The following is a 24,899-nucleotide window of genomic DNA, read 5'->3' on the forward strand; positions in this document are numbered from 1 at the left end:
CCATTGAGCAATAACTATGTGCAATACACAGTTTAGTCTTTCATATATTTATCCAACACATCCAACCTCTTCTGTCATTTCATTCCTCTGGGGGAAAAAAAATGAATAAATAAAAAAACTTTGCACTGTACATAACAGATTTGTATTTACACTGTACATAACAGATTGTATTAGATTTGCACTACCCATGTGTATGTGTGTATGTACTGTATGTATGTGTGTGTATAATTATTTTTTATTATTATTATCTATGTCTTGCTGCTGTTTTTGTATGGTTGTACACTGGAATCTCCTGTCACCAAGACAAATTCCTTGTATGTGTAAGCATACTGGGCAATAAAGCTGATTCTGATTCTGAATGAGACTCTGCGGGTGTGTTACCAGAGCGCTTCTACTTATAGAACCTTACAAAGTTCTCAAAGCAATTCATAAAGCAGCGGTCACATAGACATTCTATAGGCGGTAGTAGACTGGCGAGAAGACCAGAAGCCGTTCTTTTTGAATGGATGTCTATGGATGAGATACTTAAGTGTGCTAAATAAACTGCTTTTGTGAGAAAACAGCTCACCACTTAATGAATTGACCGCCCGTCTGCTAATCTTCAACGTGTTTTACACTAAATAACCCTTTTGGAATAAACGATGTGTGGAGTTTACAACGATACATTGCTTTATATAAGGAAGACTTGGACAATTTTGCGACAGGTAGGTGTCAGTTTACGACTCTCCCCATTCATTTGAATGGTATCCGCAAACATTGACTTACTGTCGTAACACTCACAACGCTATCTCCTATGACAGAACTGCGGATGTTGCAATATAAGTAAATAAAAGAATCCCTGATGTTATCTCAGTAAATAAACGTATTTCTGGTGTTACCTTCTGATACAGCCGAGACAGTCTACTGACCATGCTAGGAGGTTTGACTAGTTTGCTGAGTCCTAGAACAACCAATGAAAGGCCAACATATGATCTAAACGGAAGTACGACACACTCTAACTAGTCCAATGACTGCAAACCACACATAGATTGACATTGTCATAAGCCAATCGGATCATTCTTCTTTGATGCGAAATCTTCTTTGTCAGTCGTAGTGGACGCCATCTTAACAAGCGGATGACAGAAGAAGGTTGCTAGATACGCGACACACGTTTATCTTCATTAGATTACCTGAAAAGGTTACAGACACTTGCTGTGCAGACATTTAACAACAGTGAAGCTTCCGACGCCCAGTAATGGCAACGGGAGCTAACGCAACCCCGCTCGGTAAGCTGCACCCGAGTATTGGCGCTAAGCGAGGCTTCGACTCCGGGCCCGGCACGGGGTTAATGGCTCCGCCCGTTCCTGCGGTCTCTTTCCCGCTGCAGAACTTCCAGCAACCGCAGTTATCAAACCCAGCTTTCCCCCAGTTCACCGGAGCCGTGAGTTCTGCGCTCTCAAACCCAATTGGAGTAGGGATGCATTCACAGGCGGGGAGTGGAGGTAAAGAGTGTGGAAGGGGCCTCAGTGTGGCCAAAGGCCCGGTCCTTTATTGTTGTGGCTTGCTTTAAGTAGTTTTCGGGGCTCTTCGTCTTTTCATTTATGGAGTTTCTATAACGTGTACATGACACTAGCATGTATCAGGTCCATAGATGCATCAGCAGAATAATTTTTCAGGCTGAATATCTGCTCACATTGTGTAAATTAAACGCGCAAAGCGTGGTGTTGTTTGCATGCAATGCGCTGACACCTCACATGTAATCCATCCCTGTTAGATTTCGGGCAGAAGAAGCGGAAAAGGAGCCGATGGAGCAGCGAGACCCCCGATCAGAAGACCGTTATCCCGGGCATGCCCACCGTGATCCCTCCCGGTCTGACCCGCGACCAGGAGCGAGCTTATATAGGTGAATATCTGAATGTTCTCGTAATCTAATGTGTTTGAGTCATATTGATAAAGAGGTTGCTGCATATTGTTTGAGTTTTTGATCTGCACCCAAACAACTCGCCTTTTTTATCTTCGAGTCAATTTTTTTATTTTTTTTTTTTATTTCCTCACAGTTTGCACATCACATGCGGTATGTAATTGCTCAATTTCCTTAGTCTGACATCCTTGCTGATCTAATTGAGATCAGTTTAAGGCACACTCTTTTGGATATTTGCTAATCTGTTTAATTCCTTTGGACTCAAGTTGCAGGTTTTAGTACAGTGTTTTAATTGACCATATTGAGATGGTGTTCTCAAAGGAGTCATTCCATGGAAATTCAGCAATTTGCCCGAATTCACAGAATGTACTAACTCCATTGATGTGCAATGTAAGGATGGTTTTGTTTAGGAAGCACCAAGGTTATTAGTTGCACTGTCAATGTTTGCATCACATCTGATGTCCATTAACAAGAACCCATAGTGTTTTTCTGATGTTGCCGCTTGCTGTGAACCATCTCCAGCTGCAGGGCTCCATCACTGCTTACGATGTCCACTATGGAAAAGGTCGTTTCTGAGATTTGACCACAAAACAATGCAGGTCTAACAATGAACTGCGACGTTATCTCCATCCCAGCATCTGAAAGCATTGTGTAGTATATTGTTTTTTCATTGATGTCAGGCACTTGTTTTGCGATGGCATGTGGTGTAGTGTTTGTTCAAAGCTAATGTGACTCAAAGACTAGACATGCATCACCTTAACTAGTCCTTTATTGATACCTGCCACATCGTGTCTCTTAAGCCAAGTGGACACTACACGACTTAAGCTCGTCTCCTTTGATGTTTTGAGTCTGCGAATGGTCTTGTTGTGCACGCACTCAGGCGACATGCCGAGACGAGTCCCAGACAGTTTTCAAAACAACTTGATATCTAGACGTCTTGTTGTCAAGTGTGAACACTGTCCCTATGAGCAAGAGACCGACAATGAGCCGCAGCCAATGAAATGGAGCGAGAGCGCAAGAGGAGGGCAAGGTATTATGAAGCGGAAGACAAAAATAATTCGAATATAAAACTTCACCAACATCTCCCTACCTGCTGTCTTTATTTTCAGCAGTTTGTCTTTTTTTCCCTTTGCAAATATGCACGAAAACGGGCGAGCTGGGCGTGTTTGTTGACATGTTATCAAAAATAAACTGCCTGAGTTTGTGAATGAATTTCGTTATCTTAAAATTAAGATGCATTTTGGACGATCCTTTTGAAACAGGATGACGCTAAAGGCAGCTGTAATGGCTGTTTTTTCGCTTGTTACGTGCGGATTTAAAGGGAAATAAGTGTATGATTATAAAATTTTAAGCGAATGCATGAACGTACAATATGAACACAGAGATGAGCATCATGCACATTAGAAGCAAACAGATGGAACAGTGCATATGAGACGCTTGATACATTTCTGAAGCAACAACTGCGCTGTTTAAACCGCTTTAATATCACCTGTGCAGATGAGGATAGGAGAAGCTGACAACTGCACTCTCATAGAAGCAGATATATCTCTCATCCTGGACCAGCAACTTCTAGTTGTGGTTAAAAATGAATAGCATGGCATAGATTCATTTTAAATAATAAATACTATTAAATGATTTACAATGCTTAAACAAAAATAAAAATAATATAATATAATCAATTGAAGTAATAGTATTCAGTGTATTTTGATGGAGAACCAATATTTTTTTTTTCTTGTGCTTTTAAGAGATTTTGTATAAGGTTCTAAAAAAAGAAACTGAAAAACTGAGATACTCTTTTAAACTATAGAACCATTTATTTAATCTTGTGGATGTTCCATGTTTTGTTCACAGCTCATACTGAATGTAAAAGGCCAGTTTATGTAATGTGACTCGTTCTGATTTTTTGAAACAGCTGTTAAATAAAAAGCTGAAAGGGAAAAATTAGAGTAAAAAATAAATTTTGAAGAAACTGAAAAAAGAGAAATTGAAGGACAAGATGCATCGTGATGCATTGAGAATAATTTTATAATCGAATCGTTACCCTTTGAATCGTAATCGATTCGTGAGGCCAGTGAAGATTCACACCTCTAATATATATATATATATATATATTTTTTTTTTTTATTATTGTTTTACAGTATTGCTTTAGCCTTTCTTTACTGTTACTTACCAGATGGCCCAGACACAGAGACTACAAGAGTGCAAATTGAATGAAATCCCAGATGCAGTTTATTGTGCTACTCCAATCCCAACCAGTAATTACAAGAAGAAGAAGAAAACTGGTACACAATACGTGACTTTTAATGATAAAGAAGCCAGAAATACACATGGGACTCTTATTTTGAAATGTCTGCACTCCCAGATGTGAGGACACAGACGGCTGATTCACTGAGAAAGTGAATCTGATTCAAACTGCTAACCTGAGCTCTTGAGTTCAAACCCTTAGTTCTTTTCGGGTGATTCATGAAAAGACCTTGTTCAAAAGAGTCATTTGTTCACAACTCTCTCTCGCGTTGGGTTTGTTGTTGCGTGCGGTGCATCGAGCTCGTCATCACAACAGAACGGTGAAAAGTGGCGCGAGACACACTGGTGCGCACTCTGTAGATGTATTCAATAACTCACAAGATGATACCTGATGAAACCGCATATGAACGCACACAACAACTGTTGCCAGTGGCAACTAGGTTTTAAATTATTGTCTCAATCAATTATTTTTGGTTGCATTTGTAACCATTTTAGTCGCAGTCTGGAGCCCTGATTCTGTTCTAAACTTCATGTTTGCGCTATTAAATGCAAGTATAATTAAGAAAATCTGTGTGCCAGTTTTAGCGCTTTCTTTTGTACTTTTTTGTGCTTTATCATTCAGTAAAACACAGAGGTAATGATTGGTGTTTCCTCATGAAATCAGAGATTCTCCCTTAGAAATCCGAACACAAGTGTTCAAAAAAGACGAGCAGGTGTAACAGTGATGTGTCTCGCTTGTACATTTGTGATCGGATCACCCATCTTAATACCAGGTGTACACATGGCCTCAGTCGGGGATGATTGGTTGTGTAGTTGATACACTACAGTCCTTTAGTGTTTACACCAGCATGACGGAAAACAAGACTGAGTCGCAGGGTGCCGACTGCAAATTGTGTAGTGTACACTAGGCTTTACCATTAAACTGCACCATTCAGATAACATGTGACCTGTGGGGTCTGATTCTCTTGAGCATGTCATAGAGAAATGCTTGTGTAAACACAAATGCTTCCATGAGTGATGCAAATCCTTGGTTGATTACAGGTCACATTTTTGGGTTTGTACAGACTGTTTTAGTCGGTGTGGCTTGAGGCCTGGGTAAATCTAGTCTTAACTCAATGCATGAAAGAACACAATCCAAAGATTGATTGGTTAATCTGATAATTTAGAATTATTGGATATCAGTTGACCTAACTGCTGCTTATTTGTAACTCCTGGTAAATGGCTACCTCTTAATGTCTTGTTAATGGTCACTCACACAAAGTATGTACACTGACGGCCAAAAGTTTGGAATAATGTACAGATTTTGCTGTTTTGGAATGAAATTGGTACTTTAATTCACCAAAGTGGCATTCAACTGATCACAAAGTATAGTCAGGACATTACTGATGTAAAAAAACTGCACCATCACTGTTTGAAAAAGCCATTTTTGATCAAATCTAGACTAGCCCCATTTCTAGCAGCCATCACTCCAACACCTTATCATTGAGTAATCATGCTAAATTGCTAATTTGGTACTAGAAAATCACTTTATACCATTATATCAAACACAGCTGAAAGCTGTTTGGTTCGTTAAATAAAGCTTTACATTGTCTTGGTGTTTGTTTTTGAGTTGCCACAGTATGCAATAGACTGGCATGTCTTAAGGTCAATATTAGGTCAAAAATGGCAAAAATGAAACAGTTTTCTCTACAAACTCGTCAGTCAATCAATGTTTTGAGGAATAAAGGCTTTGCAAGAGGATAAGTACATCAGAGTCTCTAGTTTGAGAAATAGTCACCCCACATGTCCTCAGCTGACAGCTTCATTGAATTCTACCCGCTCAACACCAGTTTCATGTACAACAGTAAAGAGAAGACTAGGGGTGCAGGCCTTATGGGAAGAATTGTAAAGAAAAAGGCACTTTTGAAACCGAAAAACAAAAAGAAAAGGTTAGAGTGGGCAAAGAAACACAGACATTGGACAACAGATAATTGGAAAAGAGTGTTATGGATCTTAACCCCATTGAGCTTTTGTGGGATCAGCTAGACTGTAAGGTATGTGAGAAGTGCCCAACAAGACAGCCACATCTATGGCAAGTGCTACAGGAAGCGTGGGGTGAAATGTCACCGGAGTATCTGGACAAACTGACAGCTAGAATTGCGGATCCTTGGCAAGCTGTCATTGCTGCACGTGGAGGATTTTTGATGACAACTCAACTGCCACTTTGGTGAATAAAAGTACCAATTTCCTTCCGAAACAGCAAAATCTGTACATTTTTCCAAACTTTTGGCCGCCAGTGTAACTGTTTTAGTTTTGCCTGGCCTATTTAAATACTCTTGAAATTTCTATTTCATTTTTTTGTTTTACATTGTCTTTGCTTGTTGACAAGTGAAAACAGGGCTACTTAAAAGAGAGTTTAGTCCTGTAAAAATTAATTCAGCTCTCTCATCCTAAGCGTCATAAATTATACAGGTTGTTGATCCTCTTTCAATCTCTGATGCAGTTGCTCAAGCCACTCAATTTTAGCCAGTGTGACATTTAATTTTTTCAAAACTTTTTTCCCCCCGGCAGACCTTCCTGTTTTTGCCACCTTTACCCACCCAATTTAAATGATTGTCTGTGAACTAATGATAATATTATGTGTTTAAATTGTGACGTTAGTTTTGTCTTTTTCAAAGTCGGTGGCATAAAACCGAAAGCCTGCTGCAATGAACCTTTTCCTGTGAAATGGTTATTTACTGAAATCCCTACCCCAGGTTTCTGGATTTTGGATTGGCTCTACATTGAAATGAAACATTTTCTTAACTTTATTTTTGGAAATCTATATGGGCTTGTATAATGACTAAAGCTCAAACATAAGTGCATCTTCCAGAATTTTAAATGGGGGTTTCAGTAATTTAGAAAATTGTTTCAGAGGATCAAAAGTTTTAAGTTGACCTTGATTCTTAGTGACCTGACAATTACCATGGTCTTTTTTTTTTTTTTTTTTTTTTTTATTTATTGTTTAACCTTAGTCACATTGATTTTTACAGTGTACTGTTTCTGCTTTTGTGGGTTTTTGCCGTTAACCACATTTCTCTCCGTCCTTGTTTTTTTTTTCTTTCCTAACCTGATTTCTTCAAGTCCAACTGCAGATTGAAGACCTGACACGTAAACTGCGTACAGGAGACCTGGGAATCCCTGTTAACCCTGAGGACAGGTTGGAATAACGATTTAAACCCACCAACAGTAACATTTTCTTTACCTTTTTAATGAGTAATTTTATGTGAGGCTAGTTTGTAAATGTGTTACAATTTTGTATGTAGAGGTAGCCTCACAAGTGATTGTTAAATGAAGAAATAAGTTTTAATGCCTTGCTCTAAAACAGGGGTCGAGAACCTATGGCTCGCAAGCCACAAGTGGCTCTTTGTTAAAAATCAAGTGGCTCGCCGGGTGTCTCGCCATTCACTAACACATGAACGTTAACTTTCTAAAGATAATTTTCCAACAGAAAGTGTGGGAGCGATTGCAAAGCTTTAAGTCAGTGACAGTTTTGATTTCCTTCCGAATTTGTCGTACAGCCTGGTAAGCAAGGTTTGAAATGAACACCCGCCAAATGCGGATTTTTCATGCAGAGCATTTTGCTGATGAACCAGCCACTGTGGAAGGCGATCTGTAAGACTTCTTGGAGTGATATATTACAAGAAATTAGATACAAAGATGTACGTTTGACGAAACGTGATTATATTTTGAAGAACAGACGAATGAAAAGCTGCCGACGCGCATCTGATTTGATATGTGTGCGCAGTGAGCTCTGCTGTTCACGAGTGCAATGAAAGCGCTTCTCCTAGACACGCACATACAGAGTTCTGGGCCTCTTTTTTTTTTTTTTGAACGTTCGTTATTTTTTATGTGCACCCAGGGTGTGAAATAGCACCCCCCACCCGCAAAATGCAACAAGGCTCAATCCAGTTCGCAAACTCCTCGTCCAAATGTATTTCATGCGCGAGTAAATTTGCTCATCTACCCGCAACAAGTGGGGGACCTGTAAGACATCTCGGAGTGACACGACAAGAAATGCTGTTAGTCAAAAAGACGCGCTTGAAGAAACACACTTTATTATATTTTTAAGAACAGACAAAAGAAAAGCCGTCAATGCTCGTGTCTGATTCTGTTTGTTCAGAGGCATGTAACGGGACCCTGTCTCGTGGAACAAGCGCATGTAAAGAGTTATCACTCCTTTTTCTCTTTCTTTCAACTGAAAACTGTTTGGAAGAATAATGTAATCTATGAAAATGCTGCAAATGATCTGCGATCATCTCCTGAGGTGCGAGTTTCACTTTATTTCCACGGAGCAGTTCGCTCTTGTACATTGTGAACGCAGCTCTGCAGGTTCAGTAATATATACAGGTATCTTTGTATTAAAGAAACAAAGACAAAAGTGATTAAATCATGAAGCAATACAAGACATGTTCACCTTGAACCTATTGAGTTTTATTCTTTTTTCTTTAGGCAGCATAAACTGTATTACCAAAATGCAATACAAACACATTTGATAAGAACACACATTTGGCAGACATTTTTGGGAACACAAGGGAATTTATTAGGCTTATTTATTATGATGATGATTATAATTCTTTACATTTATAATTGTCTTTAGTTCTTAATTTGTATGCTATAAGTAATTTTATTTGGGGTTTATATAAGATTTTTTTAATCACTTTGTTATTTTAATTGCTTTTTTCATTTTGTTTAAAGTGCAATTTGAATTTAGAAATGTCTTTTATTGTTTTCGTGTTTCAATAACTTAATTAAATTTTTAAAGCAAAATCAAGCAAAAATATTCACGGACCTTGGGGATTGACCATATAATCGGATATCGCGATATTTTAAATGCAATTAACATTAAAATATTTTTTACATATCACCCAGCCCAAAAGGGAATTTTTCATGAACAATTGTGAAATGAAGTCATTTTATGGAGACCTGCACAAACACGTGTACTTAATTCCATATTGCAACATGTTACCTATTAATTTTTGCATATTTGTTTTTGAGTAGTCTATGGGCAATATAAACATTTTATTTTATTGAAAAAAATTATTCGTTTGTGGCATGGCTCTTTCGAAAAAATGCATCAACCAAAATTTTAAAATTGGCTCCTTAGTGAAAAAAAGGTTCCCGACCCCTGCTCTAAAATGACCATATCTTTGCATCTCTTGTAACACTGTGTTTAGTAAATGTATATCTGATTACAATTAAATAGTTTAGTTATTGCCTAAACATTCTAGTATGTTAAATGCATAGTAGAATTTTAGTACTCAAACAATTGGATCTGTTTTATATGGAGATGCAAAGATATGACCAAAGGCCTTTAAGGTAGGATATGGTCTGATCTGAAATCAGAAATAATTCATTAATCCTGCCAGGTAGCTAGTACATCAGCAAATGCTGCACTGTGAATTTAGACGGTAACATTTTTATGTTGCTGTATTTCTACATTTAAAACATGCAGTGAACCTAAGAACCTGTTGATGTCGAATACAATTTCTTGATTTAGTCTTCGTGTTTTATTTTATTTATTTTTTTAAGAAAATCAGATTAATATTTTATTCTTTGCTGTTCTTGAATTGATATTAATGCATTAATATGTTATTGCATGCATTTTAAAGTGATTTTCTGTCAGGTTCATATTACAAAGCATTGTGTAGAATATTTTATAGTATTTATCCCAGTGTAGTTCCTTTAGTTTAAGTTACTAGTATTTAATTTATCAAGTGTCAAAGTATATTCTCTTCTGAGAGAATTTTAAGACATTTAAAAGGTATTTTGCTTTTCATTAGATTATATGTAATTTGATGCCCCTTCTTGCTAACCTCGGAAATGCAGGATTGACAAAACGCCCAAGTCCTTAAGCATCAAATTGTTGGTTGATTGGATGGTCAGTAATGGTTTTCCATAATAGCGCTGCCACCATTTTGTCCAGGAATTTCCACAGTATTCCAGATTTCCGCACTGAAGATCGCTTGGAGGAGACCCCTCTGACCTTTCCTTTCTGGAATAACCATAACCTTAACACCACTGACCTTGGCCGCACATAGACTTCATAAGCATTCAACATAGCAGGAAATGTCATGTTTCTGACGTGAGAGTGTCTTTCTAGTCGCCATACCCCTTGCTCTCTGAACAGCCGTAGGTTCTCCGGCAGAACTTAATCCAAAGTTTTTACAGCGCCAACTCTAAAAAGGTTCTTCTTAAAGGTCTGTCCACTCCAGGATTTAGGAATGATCGCTCATCAACTTCCAGCTCACAAAACAAAGCTGGTGGGTGGGTGGGGGGGGGGGGCTTCAGGTTGTCAGCGCTGGAGATATCAAACCAAAAGAAACCAGCAGAAAACTCTTCCCTCTTTTTCCCCCCAACTCTTCTCCTTTTCGAGTTGCCTCTAATCAACCTGTTACACTTGTGTGGCTCTCGTGTTTGAGAGCTGATGAAGGTTAATATTTAATCCAGATTTATTTCTCTAACCCAAATTCCCCCTCTCGTAACTTTTTTCAAGCACAGAGCCTCATTGTACCGTTTAACAGGTTTTCAGCACCATCCGAGGGGAAGGTAACAGTTGGAATTCTCTCTGAGAGGGTGTGAAGGTTTAGATCAGTGCACAAGAAGAGATGCTCTTCAAGTGTGTTGGTTGCCTCGTTTGTCTCCAATTAGTTTTTTTTTTTGTCCCAGATACTATTGAAACTAAAGACCCAATTTGTCATTTGATTACATTTTCTAATATTTTTTACATTCAAAAGGCTCCTTGACAAGTTCTTTAGATTTTTTTTTTTTTTTTTTTTTTTTAGAAGCCACTGATGTTTCTGTTCAGAGCTTCAAGTTCCAAAATGTTTAAATTTTTCAGCAGTTCAGTATGCTAGGGCCCCCATGTTGCTTTACCGGATGGCACACAAACACTCTGGGGCATCCCATGCACTTCTTAATTGACCCCAAAACAGAAGCCAAACGAGTATCAGTCTAGATTAGGCAAGCCAGTGAGTATTTGATAGCTGTTGTAGCTGCAAGTAAAACGTTTAAGATTTTGACCCTTTTTTTGTTGTACCTTTTGTTCTTCCTTACTTTTCACAGGTCTCCATCTCCGGAGCCCATCTACAACAGCGAGGGAAAGAGGCTTAACACACGTGAATACCGTACACGCAAGAAAATAGAGGAAGAGAGACATTCTCTCATTACTGAGATGGTGGGACTCAACCCTGAATTTAAACCCCCTGCTGACTACAAGTATGGTGTCTTTCCCTTCCCCTTTAGTATTTACCTTCTCTCTAGTTCTGTAATGATGGGTTTACTAGTTCTATATATTTTTTTCTCTAATCTGTACTTCCCTTTCAGACCCCCAGCTACTCGGGTCAGTGATAAAGTGATGATTCCTCAGGACGAATATCCGGAGATCAATTTTGTTGGACTTCTGATTGGGCCTCGGTGAGTTACAAGCTTTTTTCCTGATGTTTTTGAACACAGAAAAGTGTTTGTGCTCCTTAGTCTCTGTATATTAACCTAATATAATCTGTCTGGTTTTCCCAGTGGCAACACTCTGAAAAATATTGAGAAGGAGTGCTGTGCAAAGATCATGATCCGTGGGAAAGGCTCAGTGAAGGAAGGGAAGGTGGGTCGTAAGGATGGACAGATGCTCCCAGGAGAGGATGAACCTCTTCATGCCCTGGTCACTGCTAACACCATGGAGAATGTCAAGAAGGCTGTAGAGCAGGTGAGCCTACTTCTGACTTGATTGTTAGCCTTTGTCTCAATTAGAAATGCTTTCAATTAAGATAATTTGAGCATCATACAAAAGACAACTTGTACAAAAACTGTATATTGGGTTCTACTCATGCAGCTACCAGGAACCCTTTTACTTACCACTAAGTTGTCTTCTCTCTGTATTTCTTGATTGTCCACGTAGATCCGCAACATCCTTAAGCAGGGCATTGAGACTCCAGAGGACCAGAATGACCTGAGAAAGATGCAGCTGAGGGAGCTGGCGCGACTCAACGGCACTCTAAGAGAGGATGACAACAGGTGAGAAATGGCACATTTTTGTACCATCGTCTCAGAGCAGTATGCGAGTAGATGTTCTTCGATACTCACTCATGTACCTCTTGCTGTCTCAGGATCTTGCGTCCATGGCAGAGCACAGAGCCTCGCAGCATCACAAACACAACTGTGTGCACAAAGTGTGGTGGAGCTGGTCACATTTCTTCTGACTGCAAATACACCAGGTAATCGGAACCACCAGAAATCTTGTGCTCAACAGTATATTCATGAGTTACAGAGCCTTTTCAATATTGGTTTGGTGCCTTTTGGCAATGTCAGACATTGGATATAATTCAAGCCCTCTAGAAAAGTTCGGACAGCACAATAAAATGTAATCGGCTCTGTCTTCTCCGCAGTTCTTTTGCTCCTCGGACAGGTGAACCACCCCAGTCTGCCCAGGATAAGGCCAGAATGGATAAAGAATACCTGTCCCTCATGGCTGAGCTTGGAGAGGCTCCAGTCCCTGCCTCTAGTGGAGGCCACAGCAACCCTCACCCTAGTGGACCCCGTCCATCAGGACCCACCAACAACCAGCAACAACAAGTATGAACAAATGCACCGGATGAGTAAAACATCATCCTGAAGAATATGGCTTTATATTGCTTGCTCTTAAGAGCATTACACATTACCTGAGTATTAAACAGAATGCAGTGAATCATATAATGTGCATGTGTGTATTAACTGTTATTTATTTATATATATTACGCACTGGCACCCAAAAGTTTGGAATAATGTACAGATTTTGCTGTTTCAGAAGGAAATTGGTACTTTAATTCACCAAAGTGGCATTCAGCTGATCACAAAATATAGTTGGGACATTACTGATGTAAAAAAACTGCACCATCACTATTTGAAGAAATTAAAGCCCAACTGATATGGGATTTTTGTGACCGATACTGATTTTAGAGAGTTAAAATTCACTGATTACCGATATGGTGGCTGATATAGTTAATTTGAGCTAGAATGAAAACAGACCTTTTCTGTGTGGATTTTCACCGATATGACTATGCAAAGGTACTCAGAAGTCTGCTTTCTTAAATATTTTTATCCAAGTATATATTCTAGAAATTAACACTTAGAAAATAAAAAATACAATAAATAGCTAAATAAACATCAGTACTGTTTAGTATCAGTCAAATGCTGACTATATTAATACTGCCGAGTCAAGATATACAGTGGCAGCAGTGTTACACTGTATACTGCTACACAAGTTCAGGAGAAACCTTCAACGGTGGAAAACCAGACTTTTAAATATTACATTTTGTAAATGACACGACTGGAATTGTTCGGTTGAAGGGGGTACCAAACTGTGAATCCTGAACAAAACAGTTTGGTGAATACATGTTTAATCTTTAGCTTCCACTCAGCTGGCAACAATGAAAGTATTTACGTGATTAGCTAGTCAGCTATAAACTCGTCACGGAGAGTAAAAGACGGACGTTGTTTATTTTACTTTCCAGCACTGTGTCTCACCAACTAAGTAATAACATAGCATGAAATCAACACTCACCAGACACAATCCACCACCGCACCGTTGTCTTCTGAGCTGCAAAAAAGATGCTCTTATGTTTACCTTTCAATCTGCTACATTACTGACTGCACTGACAAACTATAGCTGGCTAACATAGCAAACAGACATGAGTGACATGGTTGTCAGGGACAGTGTTAACGTTATATTAGTAATATTGAAAAGGGAAAATGATGAGGTCATTGTTTATTAACTTTCCAGTATGTATTTCACAAACTAGTTAGCACCTTACCGACACACAGTTGAACTCCGCACCGCTCAACTCCGCCTTGTCTGCAGAGCCACCATCAGTTCAGAGTCAGCTCTGTAAACAATGGAGTTGGAGTGCATTCTGCTGGACAAACTACATAATGACACCAATTCTAAAGCGTTGTTTTCTGCATTATATGTTCTGAAAAATAGTTTTCATATCGGCATATATCAGTAAAATATACGCCGATACCGAAATATTGGTGAAAGGCTAATATCGGCCGACCGATATATCAGTCGGGCACTAGAAAGTCATTTTTTTTTATCAAATCTAGACAGGTCCCATTTCCAACAGCCATCAGTCCAAAAACTTATCCTTGAGTAATCATGCTAAATTGCTAATTCGGTACTAGAAAATCACTTTATACCATTATATCAAACACAGCTGAAAGCTGTTTGGTTAGTTAAATGAAGCTTTACATTGTGTTTGTTTTTGAGTTGCCACAGTATGCAATAGACTGGCATGTCTTAAGGTCAATATTAGGTCAAAAATGGCAAAAAAAGAAACGGCTTTCTATAGAAACTCATCAGTCAATCATTGTTTTGAGGAATGAAGGCTATACAATGCTTGAAATTGCCAAAAAACTGAAGATTTCATACAAAGGTGTACACTACAGTCTTCAAAAACAAAGGACAACTGGCTCTAACAAGGACAGAAAGAGATGTGGAAGGCCAGATGTACAACTAAACAAGAGGATAAGTACATCAGAGTCTCTAGTTTGAGAAATAGATGCCTCACATGTCCTCTTCTGACAGCTTCATTGAATTCTACCCGCTCAACACCAGTTTCATGTACAACAGTAAAGAGAAGACTAGGGGTGCAGGCCTTATGGGAAGAATTGCAAAGAAAAAGCCACTTTTGAAACAGAAAAACAAAAAGAAAAGGTTAGAGTGGGCAAAGAAACACACATAGGACAACAGATAATTGGAAAAGAGTGTTATGGATCTTAACCCCATTGAGCTTTTGTGGGATCATCTAGACTGTAAGATGCGTGAGAATTGCCAGGCAAGACAGCCACATCTATGGAAAGTGCTACAAGAAGCGTGGGGTGAAATGTCACCTGAGTATCTTGACAAACTGACAGCTAGAAAACCAAGGATCTGCAAAGCTGTCATTACTGCACATTTATTCCAAACTTTTGGCCACCAGTGTATATAACTAAGATCTGTGTTTTTGAAATTTTGTTTTAGAATCGTCCACCTTGGATGAATTCAGGCCCTGCTGATAACAGGAATTTCCATGGCATGCACGGGGGTCCTGGTGGCCCTCATAACTTCCCTCCGCCAATGCCAAGCATGGGTGGCCCTCCTATGCCTCCAAACCCCAATGGAATGCCTCCCCCCTGGATGCAGCCTCCCCCTCCAATGGGCCAAGGCCCAGCACCACCTGGACACCCCATGGGTGAGTACAAGTCCAGACTGACATCAGTGTTTAGGATTTGTGAAGTGCATACATGACTAGGGCTGCAACTAATGACTATTTTGATAATTGACTAATTTAACATTTATTTGGATTAGGGGTGCCCCGATCGATCAGCCGCCGTTCACGGATTTAAGACTAAGAATTGCCGATTTAGATCGGAGGCCGATCGATTGGTGCACCCCTAATCCAAATAATTTTTTTTTTTTTTTTTTTTTTTTTTTTGGATTTTTCACCCAATTTGGAATGCCCAATTCCCAGTGCGCTTAAGTTCTTGTGGTCGCGTAGTGATTCGCCTCAATCCGGGTGGCGGAGGATGAATCCCAGTTGCCTCCGTGTCTGAGACCATCAACCCACGCAGCTTGTTGAGCGCGTTGCCACGGAGACATAGCGCGTGTGGAGGCTTAATGCCATCCACCGCGGCATCCACGCTCAACTCACCACACGCCCCACCGAGAACGAACCACATTATAGCGACCACGAGGAGGTTACCCCATGTGACTCTTCCCTCCCTAGCAACTGGGCCAATTTGGTTGCTTAGGAGACCTGGCTGGAGTCACTCAGCAGGCCCTGGGACTCAAACTAGTGAACTCCAGGGGTGGTAGCCAGCGTCTTTTACCACTGAGCTACCCAGAATCCAAATAAATGTTAAATTAGTCGATTATCAAAATAGTCGTTTGTTGCAGCCCTGGTCATGATCCAATCTAAATCTTCGGCCGATCTTCGTCTTAAATCCGTGATCGGCCAATTGTGCCTAGATTTAGGGCCGATCCTTTTTGCAGCACGCAAGGAATCACACACACTGCTACTCCTTATGAATGAACACTTGCTCAGCCCTTGAAGCATGACAGAGTGGCCTTTGGAGGGTGAGTTGTCGGCAATTCTAAGCATTAACGAATTTAAACTTTCAGACATGATGTAATTCACATGAATATGCCTTTTCTTTTTAAAAATGTGTAAGAATTACATGCGTATGAATATTAAGCTGCCCATTTTTTTGAGTAATTATGGCAGCAATTCTGACTCGATGCACAGTGAGCACAGAGAGGATAAAGAGACTGCAAACGGGTATAAAAAAAACAAATTAAACAACAAAATAAACATGCAAATACAAATCTGAGTACACGTGACAATCAGACGCTGTGTGGAGTGATACTGTTTGAGCCATCATGAGCACTTTTAGCTTCACTCCCATGGACATGAGCGCTATCGGTGTCAAACATACGTGCTCTCCAGGTGCTTTCAATATCTCATCAGTCACTCATCCCAGTACTATTCCCAATTTAATTGAGGATCCCAATTTAAATCAGACTGATGTTGGTCGCAATGCCACTAATAACAGGTATAACTGCTTAACCCTAAATAACAGCACCCTGTCTTCACGCATTTGCTTAATAATTAGTGATTTGTGTTACAACAAGACGCCAAAGATGGTTAACAAATCCTAGATATTATTGATTTCTCACTGGAGCAGTTTTAGAGCTTGTAATGGATATACAGTTGTGCTCAAACGTTTGCATACCCTTGGAGAATTGGTAATATATGTAACATTTTTAAAGAAAACATGAGTGAGCAGGCAAAACACATTTCTTTTATTTCTTATGGGATTCATATTCAACTGTAGGTTATAACAGAATGGCACAATCATAAAACATGGCAACAAAGAAAAAAATGAAATGACCCCTGTTCAAAAGTCTGCATACCCTTAGTTCTTAATACTGTGTATTGCCCCCATTAGCATCAATTACAGCATGCAGTCTTTTGTAATAGTTGTCTATGAGGCCCCACATTCTTGCAGGTGGTATAGCTGCCCATTCGTCTTGGCAAAATGTCTCCAGGTCATGCGAAGTCTTTTGATCGTCTTGCATGAACCGCACGTTTGAGATCTGCACAGATGATATTAAGGTCAGGAGACTGTGATGGAACCTTCACCTTTTTCTGCTTTAACCACTGGAGGGTGAACTTGGCCTTGTGCTTAGGGTCATTGTCGTGCTGGAAAGTCCAGGAGTGTCCCATGCGCAGCTTTCGTGCAGAAGAATGCAAATTGTCTGCCAGTGTTTTCTGATAACATGCTGCATTCATCTTGCCATCAGTTGTCACAAGATTCCCTGTGCCTTTAGAGCTCACACACCGCCAAATCATCAGTGAGCCACCACCATACTTCACAGTGGGGATGGTATTCTTTTCACTATAGTCCTTGTTGACCCCTCTCCAAACATAGCGCTTATGGTTGTGACCATACATGTGACCATCTATTAACCTTTATTTTCCATTTAAAACTGTGTGTGTCACCTTGTGTGTCTGTAACAAGGCCAAACATTCAAGGGTATGTAAACTTTTGATCAGGGCCATTTGGGTGATTTCTGTTATCATTATGATTTAAAAAGGAGCCAAACAACTATGTGATGATAAATGGCTTCATATGATCACTATCCTTAAAGACAGTGTTTTTTTTGTTTTGTTTTGTTTTTCATGATCAGTCATATTTTCAAAATCAATGCCAAAATTTCACCATTTCTGCCAGGGTAGAATTTCTGCCACTAATTTGACTGTTGTTTAAACGGAAGTTTTGTAACCGACTAGTCTAAAGAAAAACCTACCTTCAGAAAACAGTAAAAGAAAGTGTTTATGCGACCCATTTAAAATACTTAATCTATTCCAAATCTGTTGCTAAATTCCACTGAAAAGGGGCATTTATCTGCGACGTGCTCGCCTTGAGTTATGATCATTGTACTTTAAATATAGAACTTGACACGCAGTCACTGAATCAACATTAGCGAATATTTAACTGACATTTATTGAAAACAATTGAATGAGTAGTGCAGGATCAATGGAACAACCATTAAAAGCCTGTTCTAAATGGAAATCATCAAGTTACATAACATATTAAAACTGTCAGGACATTGTTGAAAATAATTAACAGGTAGACTAAGCCAAATCTATGAGAGAGAAAAAAATGCTTTGAAAAGTTGCGCGAATTTCACGACGTGCAGTCATGCATTAACCATTGATTTAATATGACAGCTGTTCGGTAAAGAACGTCAACCAATAACAGTTACGATGTAAAAAAAAAAAAAAAAAAAAAAGTAGCTATAGGATAGAAAAAGAATAGGCCTGTGATGTAGCCTACAATAAACCTAATGTATTCTAAACATGACTTGTACACATAATAAAATATAGTTTAACCAATTCAGCAGTCGGCACCTTGTTGAAAATAGCCTTCTTAATCAGCAGATTAAAAAATGGCATACCTAGCCTAAAACAGTTATTTTCTAGGCTACTTAAAAGCATAATTTTTTGGATGCGCAAAATTAACCCGTCGACATGGTCCGGTGAAAGATGGGACTTGACTTACCTGAGGCGTCTATCCTGCGCTTGAAAAAGCCCGCTCAGCGGAAAAATAACGTACAAGCATGCACAGATTTAAAGAAGACTCAAATGTGAAAACATCCATAGGGACTTTCAAACGTTTGGAAAGCCGATTTCCATACCACTGAAGTGATTTCATTACTACTATGCTGAGTTTTCTTGTCTAGTGAGAGGACGTTTTCCTGCGCGTGCCGTGAGTGAGAGGGAAGAAGCACGCGCAGCCTGAGGTGAAATTAAACTCTGTATCTGCTCCAAATATCCTCTTTTTAAAATAATATTTGTATTATTAATTCTATTAAAATATGTAACATTAATATGACAGTAAGTGCAGCCTCTGTAAAAATATAAAGCCAAATGTAAATATGTAAAAATTATGATCAGTTTAATGGGGGGAAATATTAACCGACTAGTAATTCCAGTGTTGACTAGCAGCATCAGAACCATCTAGTCGACTAGTCTCGCACATCCCTATTCATAACTTTTCAATACAAGTAAATGTTAGCAGTTCACAATTAATGTCATTTTTATGTAATTTTGTTAACACTATAAAAAGGGTTAATTTCTTTATCGATAGTTAATGCATTCAGTTTCATGAACAATGAACAATATATTTTTTACAGCATTTATTAATCACAATGTTAGTTAATAAAAATACAGTTGTTCGTTGTTAGCTCATGTTAGTTCATAGTGCATTATTGTTAACTAATACAACTTTTGATTTTAAAAATGTATTTTTTGTTGTAACTAACATTTTAAGTTCATTAGTTCATGTTAACTACAGTAATATTGGTAAATAATGTTAACAAATGGAACCTTCTTATAAAGTGTAACCATAATTTTACTGTGTGGGGCATAAACATATAACTGCAGCATATAACTTGCAAAAGTGTGGCAAATGGAACTTTTTAAAAAAAGATCGGTATCGGCATCAAATTTCCTGATCGGTGCTCCACTAATTTGGATAATCGACTTATCTAGCGATTATTAGAACTAGTGGTCGACAGATATATCGCAGAGGCAGTAAATCATCCGATATTCTGAATTTTTTAATTATTGCATCGGCTAATACATTTTTCCGTTTGGCTGATCTGTTTAAAGGGTCCTGAAACACTCCTCTTTCAACTCAAGCCTGCCTCACAACTGTTTTGAAAGGGGGGCAAGTAATCTGTCAGTTGCCCATGCCATCTTTCACTAAATATCAGGATAGAGTATGACGAATTGTAAAGATTTAAATAGCTGGCAAAGTTAAAGTCCAACTAAATAGGTTGAACGCCACTGTCTGAGAGAACAAATCAACTGTCTGCATTAGTCACTCAGCATTATTTCACTAATACTCACAATTGCTTGTAACAGAATGCACAAATAATTATACACTGTTTTGTAAGCTCACGATAAAGTACACAGAACCACACTGGTCATTTTATATCTGTAATTTAATACGCAAATGAATGCCAAGCCATGTACTCTATTGAAAATATGTGAACACTAAAAACTTATGAGAGTTGTTCCATGTCGTTGATTCACAAATATAAGTGCTTAGATTGGTTAACACACTCGCATTAAGGGTGGATGGATGGATCAATCTGATAGCGTTTGTGTCTGGGACAATCAATGATAACCGTGTCTCATACAAGTCCCAGTCAGAGACAGTCCTCCGCACCGCATATCTCAAAACACTCACGTCAATAAATGCGTGCTGCGCGAATGGTTAAAAGGTGTTGCCTTTGACTCTCAACTGAGGCGCTTGAGAGTTTGAAGCACTGACATACCTGCAGCTCTTGCTTGTCAAAGGGTAAAGGCCACGCCTTCTCATGAATAATATCGAGAACACCATGTAGAGGCACTGAAATTCAATGGAAAGCTAAACCTTGTCATGCCCTGTGACGTTGACTGTTCATTTCAAATCTGGAAGATGAAAATAGCCTGAACAATATCTAAATTAACCCTTTTCCTCTTGAAATTAAAAATGACAAATGTTGAAATTCTCTTCCCTTGTGTGCAAGACATGTATATGTGTGTTTGTGATATCTGTTAACATCTCAAAAAAATTGTTGTAGTGTTTCATGACCCTTTTAAGGTAGGGCTGGGTGATATGGCTTCAAAAATTACGTGCAGTGTGTAGTTTACAATGCACTGTTGTCCTTTCCTTTTCAGTTGTATTGTGCCGCCTTTGTAGATTTGTATAATAATTTGTAGCGGTTACAAAAGTTTTTCTCATCTAATAATATCTCTCTCTGAAGCACGTATTCTATCAGCCAGAATCAAAAGTTCCTCTGATTCACAAATCATGACGGTCAGTCCGTGACAATCCAAGCAGGTGAATTGGCCACCCTGCTCTCTGGATATCGTCAGCGGCTATTAAAAAAAAACAAACATATTGGTCGACCTCTAATTAGAATATGTCTGTTCAGGTGATTATTGCAACGATTAATCATTAGCTCTTAACCAACAATTCAGCTTGTGCCTCGAGTTAAGAGGCTATATTAAATATGTGCTTATAATAAAAAAAAAAAAAAAAGCATCTTTTAAAAATACCTCTAAATGACCTTCACTGAATTTCAGAAAAAAAATACTTGAGCTCCTGACCCGTACCTGCATGATTTTATGCACTGCACTGCTGCCACACAATTGGCTGATTAGATAATCGCATGGATGATTGTTGGTGCCAGATGGGCTGGTTTGAGTATTTTGTTTTGGCGGCACGAGGGGGACCAACACAATATTATGCAGGTGTTTTTGATGATGTGGCTGATCGGTGTGTTATGAATCAACACGTCGTGAGCCGTTATGTTGTCATCTGAAGTTTCAGCAAGTGCGTGCAAGGGACAAGCATCTCCGCGTGAGCGAGTGCATCCATCAGGAGAAGATTCAGTCTCTTCCCCCTTATATTAGGTCACTTCACGTGACTCATAGAAGCGGCTCTGACCGCACAGAAATGCCAGTTTCAGAGTTTGTGCTTATTTACATGACCCGCTTATTATTTAAACTGTAAGGATGCAGTAAAGATATAACACTAGGATGTTTCCTTTTTAGACACTCTGACATGCAAGTTTTGCTCCAGCTTATCGCCAGCTCCACTTTATTTCACACTGACGCTTCTATATTTACTTATTTTGTATAATTTCCTCATACTTTGTGATCTACATCACCTTAGGCTGTCCTGAGAAGTTTGGAGTGCATCTGGACTGTGAGCTGTGTCTTCCTTCTCTCGTCTGTTAACGCACTTGAACTGAAGTGCTCTTCGTCATTAGTTTCATATAATCTCATGTTAAGTTAAATAAGATCAAACGACTATTTGAAAGTTTGACTTACCTTTTCAGCCCTATTCATAGCTTTGTCATTAGACAGTATTACAGAAAGCTCAGTGTTTTCCAATCTTGTTTTGTGTTTAGCTTTATTGCCCCCACCCATGGGTATGATGCCCCCACCTCCACCTCCTCCCAACAACCAGCCGCCACCACCACCCTCAGGACCTCTGCCACCATGGCAACAGCAGGCTCCTCCCCCACCACCCACTAGCAGCATGGCAAGCAGTGCACCACTACCATGGCAACAAAGTGAGTACACATTTGATGTCATTAAAAGTATTTAATATTTACCTTCTTTGAAAGTGCATAAATCTTTCTTTGCAGTAACATGTAGGAGCAGCGTTGCTATGGTATGGTCATATTGACACTGATTTGCTTATCTTTCTGTCACAGATACAACCACAACATCCTCCCCTGTTACTGGAAACCTACCGCCCTGGCAGCAGCCTCAGCAGACGGCCGCCTCCGGCGCTCAGCCCCCTCCACCCATGGGTGGCTCTATGGTGCCCCCTCCACCTGGGGTCCAGCCTCCGCTTCCCCCTGGAGCACCACCTCCTCCACCACCCCCTCCACCTGGCTCAGCAGGCATGATGTATGCACCCCCTCCCCCACCACCACCCATGGACCCTAACTTTGTGACCATGATGGGGATTCCTGGAATGCCACCTTACGGGATGCCACCTGCTCCTCCACCTCCTCCGCCCCAGAGTTAAAGGCTCTGTGTAGTTATTATGGCCATGTGACCGTGTAGTGATGCCTAAAATATATGTACACACACACTACAGAACTATACATTGTTCTGTTCATTTAACAGCTTGATGTTTAATTGCGAAAGGTTTTTTTTTTTTTTTTTTTTTTTTATTGGCCTCGGTTCAGATTTTTTTTGTTCCTTCTGTTTGGACAAAGAAATTGAGCAATAGATCTAGTGTGGTTGGAATTTGTAAATTTGCTTCAATTGTTCATGATTTTTAACTAGTATTTGATGTGTTAGTAGAATATTTGTTCATGCTGTTAAAATGTTGATGTGCAAGACATTTTTTGGTTTGTTTGTTTGTTTTCTGCCAGCCTACATTTTCATGTATTCTATTCTGTACCTCTCCAGTTTAAAAAAAAAAAAGAAAAAAAGTTACATCTGCAAATGATTCAGTTATCAACATTCCAACAGATGGAAATGACCATTTACATTCTTAATCAACTTTGCATTTGTTGCTGCAGAAGATAATTTTGTATTTAAATTTGAATAATCGATATGCTTCATGTTGAATGGTCAATAACAACTTTTTTTTTCTGCTCACTGTACCACAACCCCCCACAATTGATTTTACTAAAAAAATAAAAAAAAATAAAAAAAATTAAATTACATTTATTTACAGTTTTTTTTTTTGTTTTGTTTTTTTGCCTTCCATCAAATGTATTTTTGTAATGAAGCATTGGACTAAATAAAAGTTGGCTTGGCGTCAGATTGAGCGAATTTGTAATTGATCTTTTCTTTAGGCTCGAGGCCACAAAACGCTTGACTATGATGGTGTTATTTTAAGATAGAGGGGATATTTTGGATCTCTGAAGACCTAGGTGCGCACATCAGAGAATCTACATTCTTGAAGTTTAGCATATTTGGTTTCTCATCATGTTTAGCTGTTTTGTTTTGGTAGTAAACAACATGAGACCTTACTCTAAAGATGGTTAAAGGAAAGTTTACACAAAAATAAAAATTCTCATCATTTACTCAACCTTATGTCATCCCAGATGTGTTTGACTTTCTTCTGCTGAACACAAAGATTTTTAGAATATTATCTCAGGTCTGTAGGTCCATACAATGTAATTGAATGGTGCCCAGAACTTTGAAGGTCCAAAAAGCACAAAGGCATCATAAAAGTAATCCATATGACTCCAGTGGTTATATCTATATCTTAAGAAGTGATATAAGTGTGGGTGAAAAACAGATCAACATTTTTTTTACTATAAATTCTCCTGCCCAGTAGGTGGCAATATGCACAAAGAATGTGAATCGCCAAAAACGGAAATGAAAGTGGAGATTGATAGTAAGAAATGACTTAAATATTGATTTGTTTCTCACCCACATCTATCATGTCGCTTCTGAAGACATGGAGTAAATCACTGAAGTCGTATGGATTATTTTTATGCTGTCTTTATATGCTTTTTGGACCTTTGAGGTTCTGGCCACCATTCACTTGCGTTGTATGGACCTACAGAGGAGAAATATTTTTCTAAAAATCTTTTGTGTTCTGCAGAAGACAATCATGCACATATGGGATGGCATGAGGGTGAGTAAATGATAAGAGAATTTTCATTTTTTGGTGAGTTATCATTTTAACATTGACTATTTCTTTTTAATGAAAGTTAAGTTTTTCTTCACACTTCTAACAAACATGGATTTTGTATAATCAGTTTAATTCAGATGATTTAGGTCTACACAATGTTCACTCTTTTTAAGGGTTTGCAGATTTAGGGTCTGTACCACTGATCTCACTAACAGGAATGCTTGCTGCATTCATCTCTCTAAAGGTAGTTGTCTTTCTAGTACCAGTTTTTCCTGAGTGTAATAATGCCCTGTGGTGTTTTATGTACATAAAGACAACGTCTAAAATTATTTTAAATGAAAGTTACATTGGGTGTTGATGGTTTTGTCTTGGTGCAAACAAATAAAATAAAGTGGGCTTTAGTTTTTCATTTTACTTTGAGAAAATTGGTATGCTTACTGTAGACATGGGTTAAGATGGAAAAAATACATACCATCTTTTGCGGTTTGAAACTATCTTTGATTGGCTATAAACTTGCTATGCGCTGTCGTAGTCATGTAAATAATGTTACATTTTA

The 24,899-nt window shown here is 38.9% G+C and overlaps 1 protein-coding gene across 2 annotated transcripts; it reads left to right on the forward strand.

The window, feature by feature from the left end:
* The first annotated feature begins 1,078 nt into the window (after nucleotides 1–1,078).
* Nucleotides 1,079–23,528, forward strand: LOC127455206 (splicing factor 1-like). 2 transcript variants are annotated; one of them, XM_051722906.1, is made up of 12 exons: nucleotides 1,079–1,481; nucleotides 1,754–1,882; nucleotides 7,247–7,322; nucleotides 11,228–11,380; nucleotides 11,489–11,578; nucleotides 11,681–11,864; nucleotides 12,057–12,172; nucleotides 12,265–12,372; nucleotides 12,544–12,730; nucleotides 15,156–15,366; nucleotides 22,146–22,310; nucleotides 22,455–23,528. In XM_051722906.1, exons 1-12 carry the CDS (start codon nucleotides 1,235–1,237, stop codon nucleotides 22,772–22,774), a joined length of 1,986 nt encoding a protein of 661 aa, XP_051578866.1. In that variant the 5' UTR covers nucleotides 1,079–1,234; the 3' UTR covers nucleotides 22,775–23,528. The 2 variants fall into 2 exon arrangements, with proteins under 2 accessions (XP_051578866.1, XP_051578876.1); XM_051722916.1 differs by lacking the exon at nucleotides 7,247–7,322 and having other exon boundaries at nucleotides 1,339–1,481.
* The last annotated feature ends 1,371 nt before the right edge of the window (nucleotides 23,529–24,899 follow it).

Source organism: Myxocyprinus asiaticus, chromosome 2, assembly GCF_019703515.2.
Source record: "Myxocyprinus asiaticus isolate MX2 ecotype Aquarium Trade chromosome 2, UBuf_Myxa_2, whole genome shotgun sequence".
Lineage (NCBI taxonomy): Eukaryota > Metazoa > Chordata > Actinopteri > Cypriniformes > Catostomidae > Myxocyprinus > Myxocyprinus asiaticus.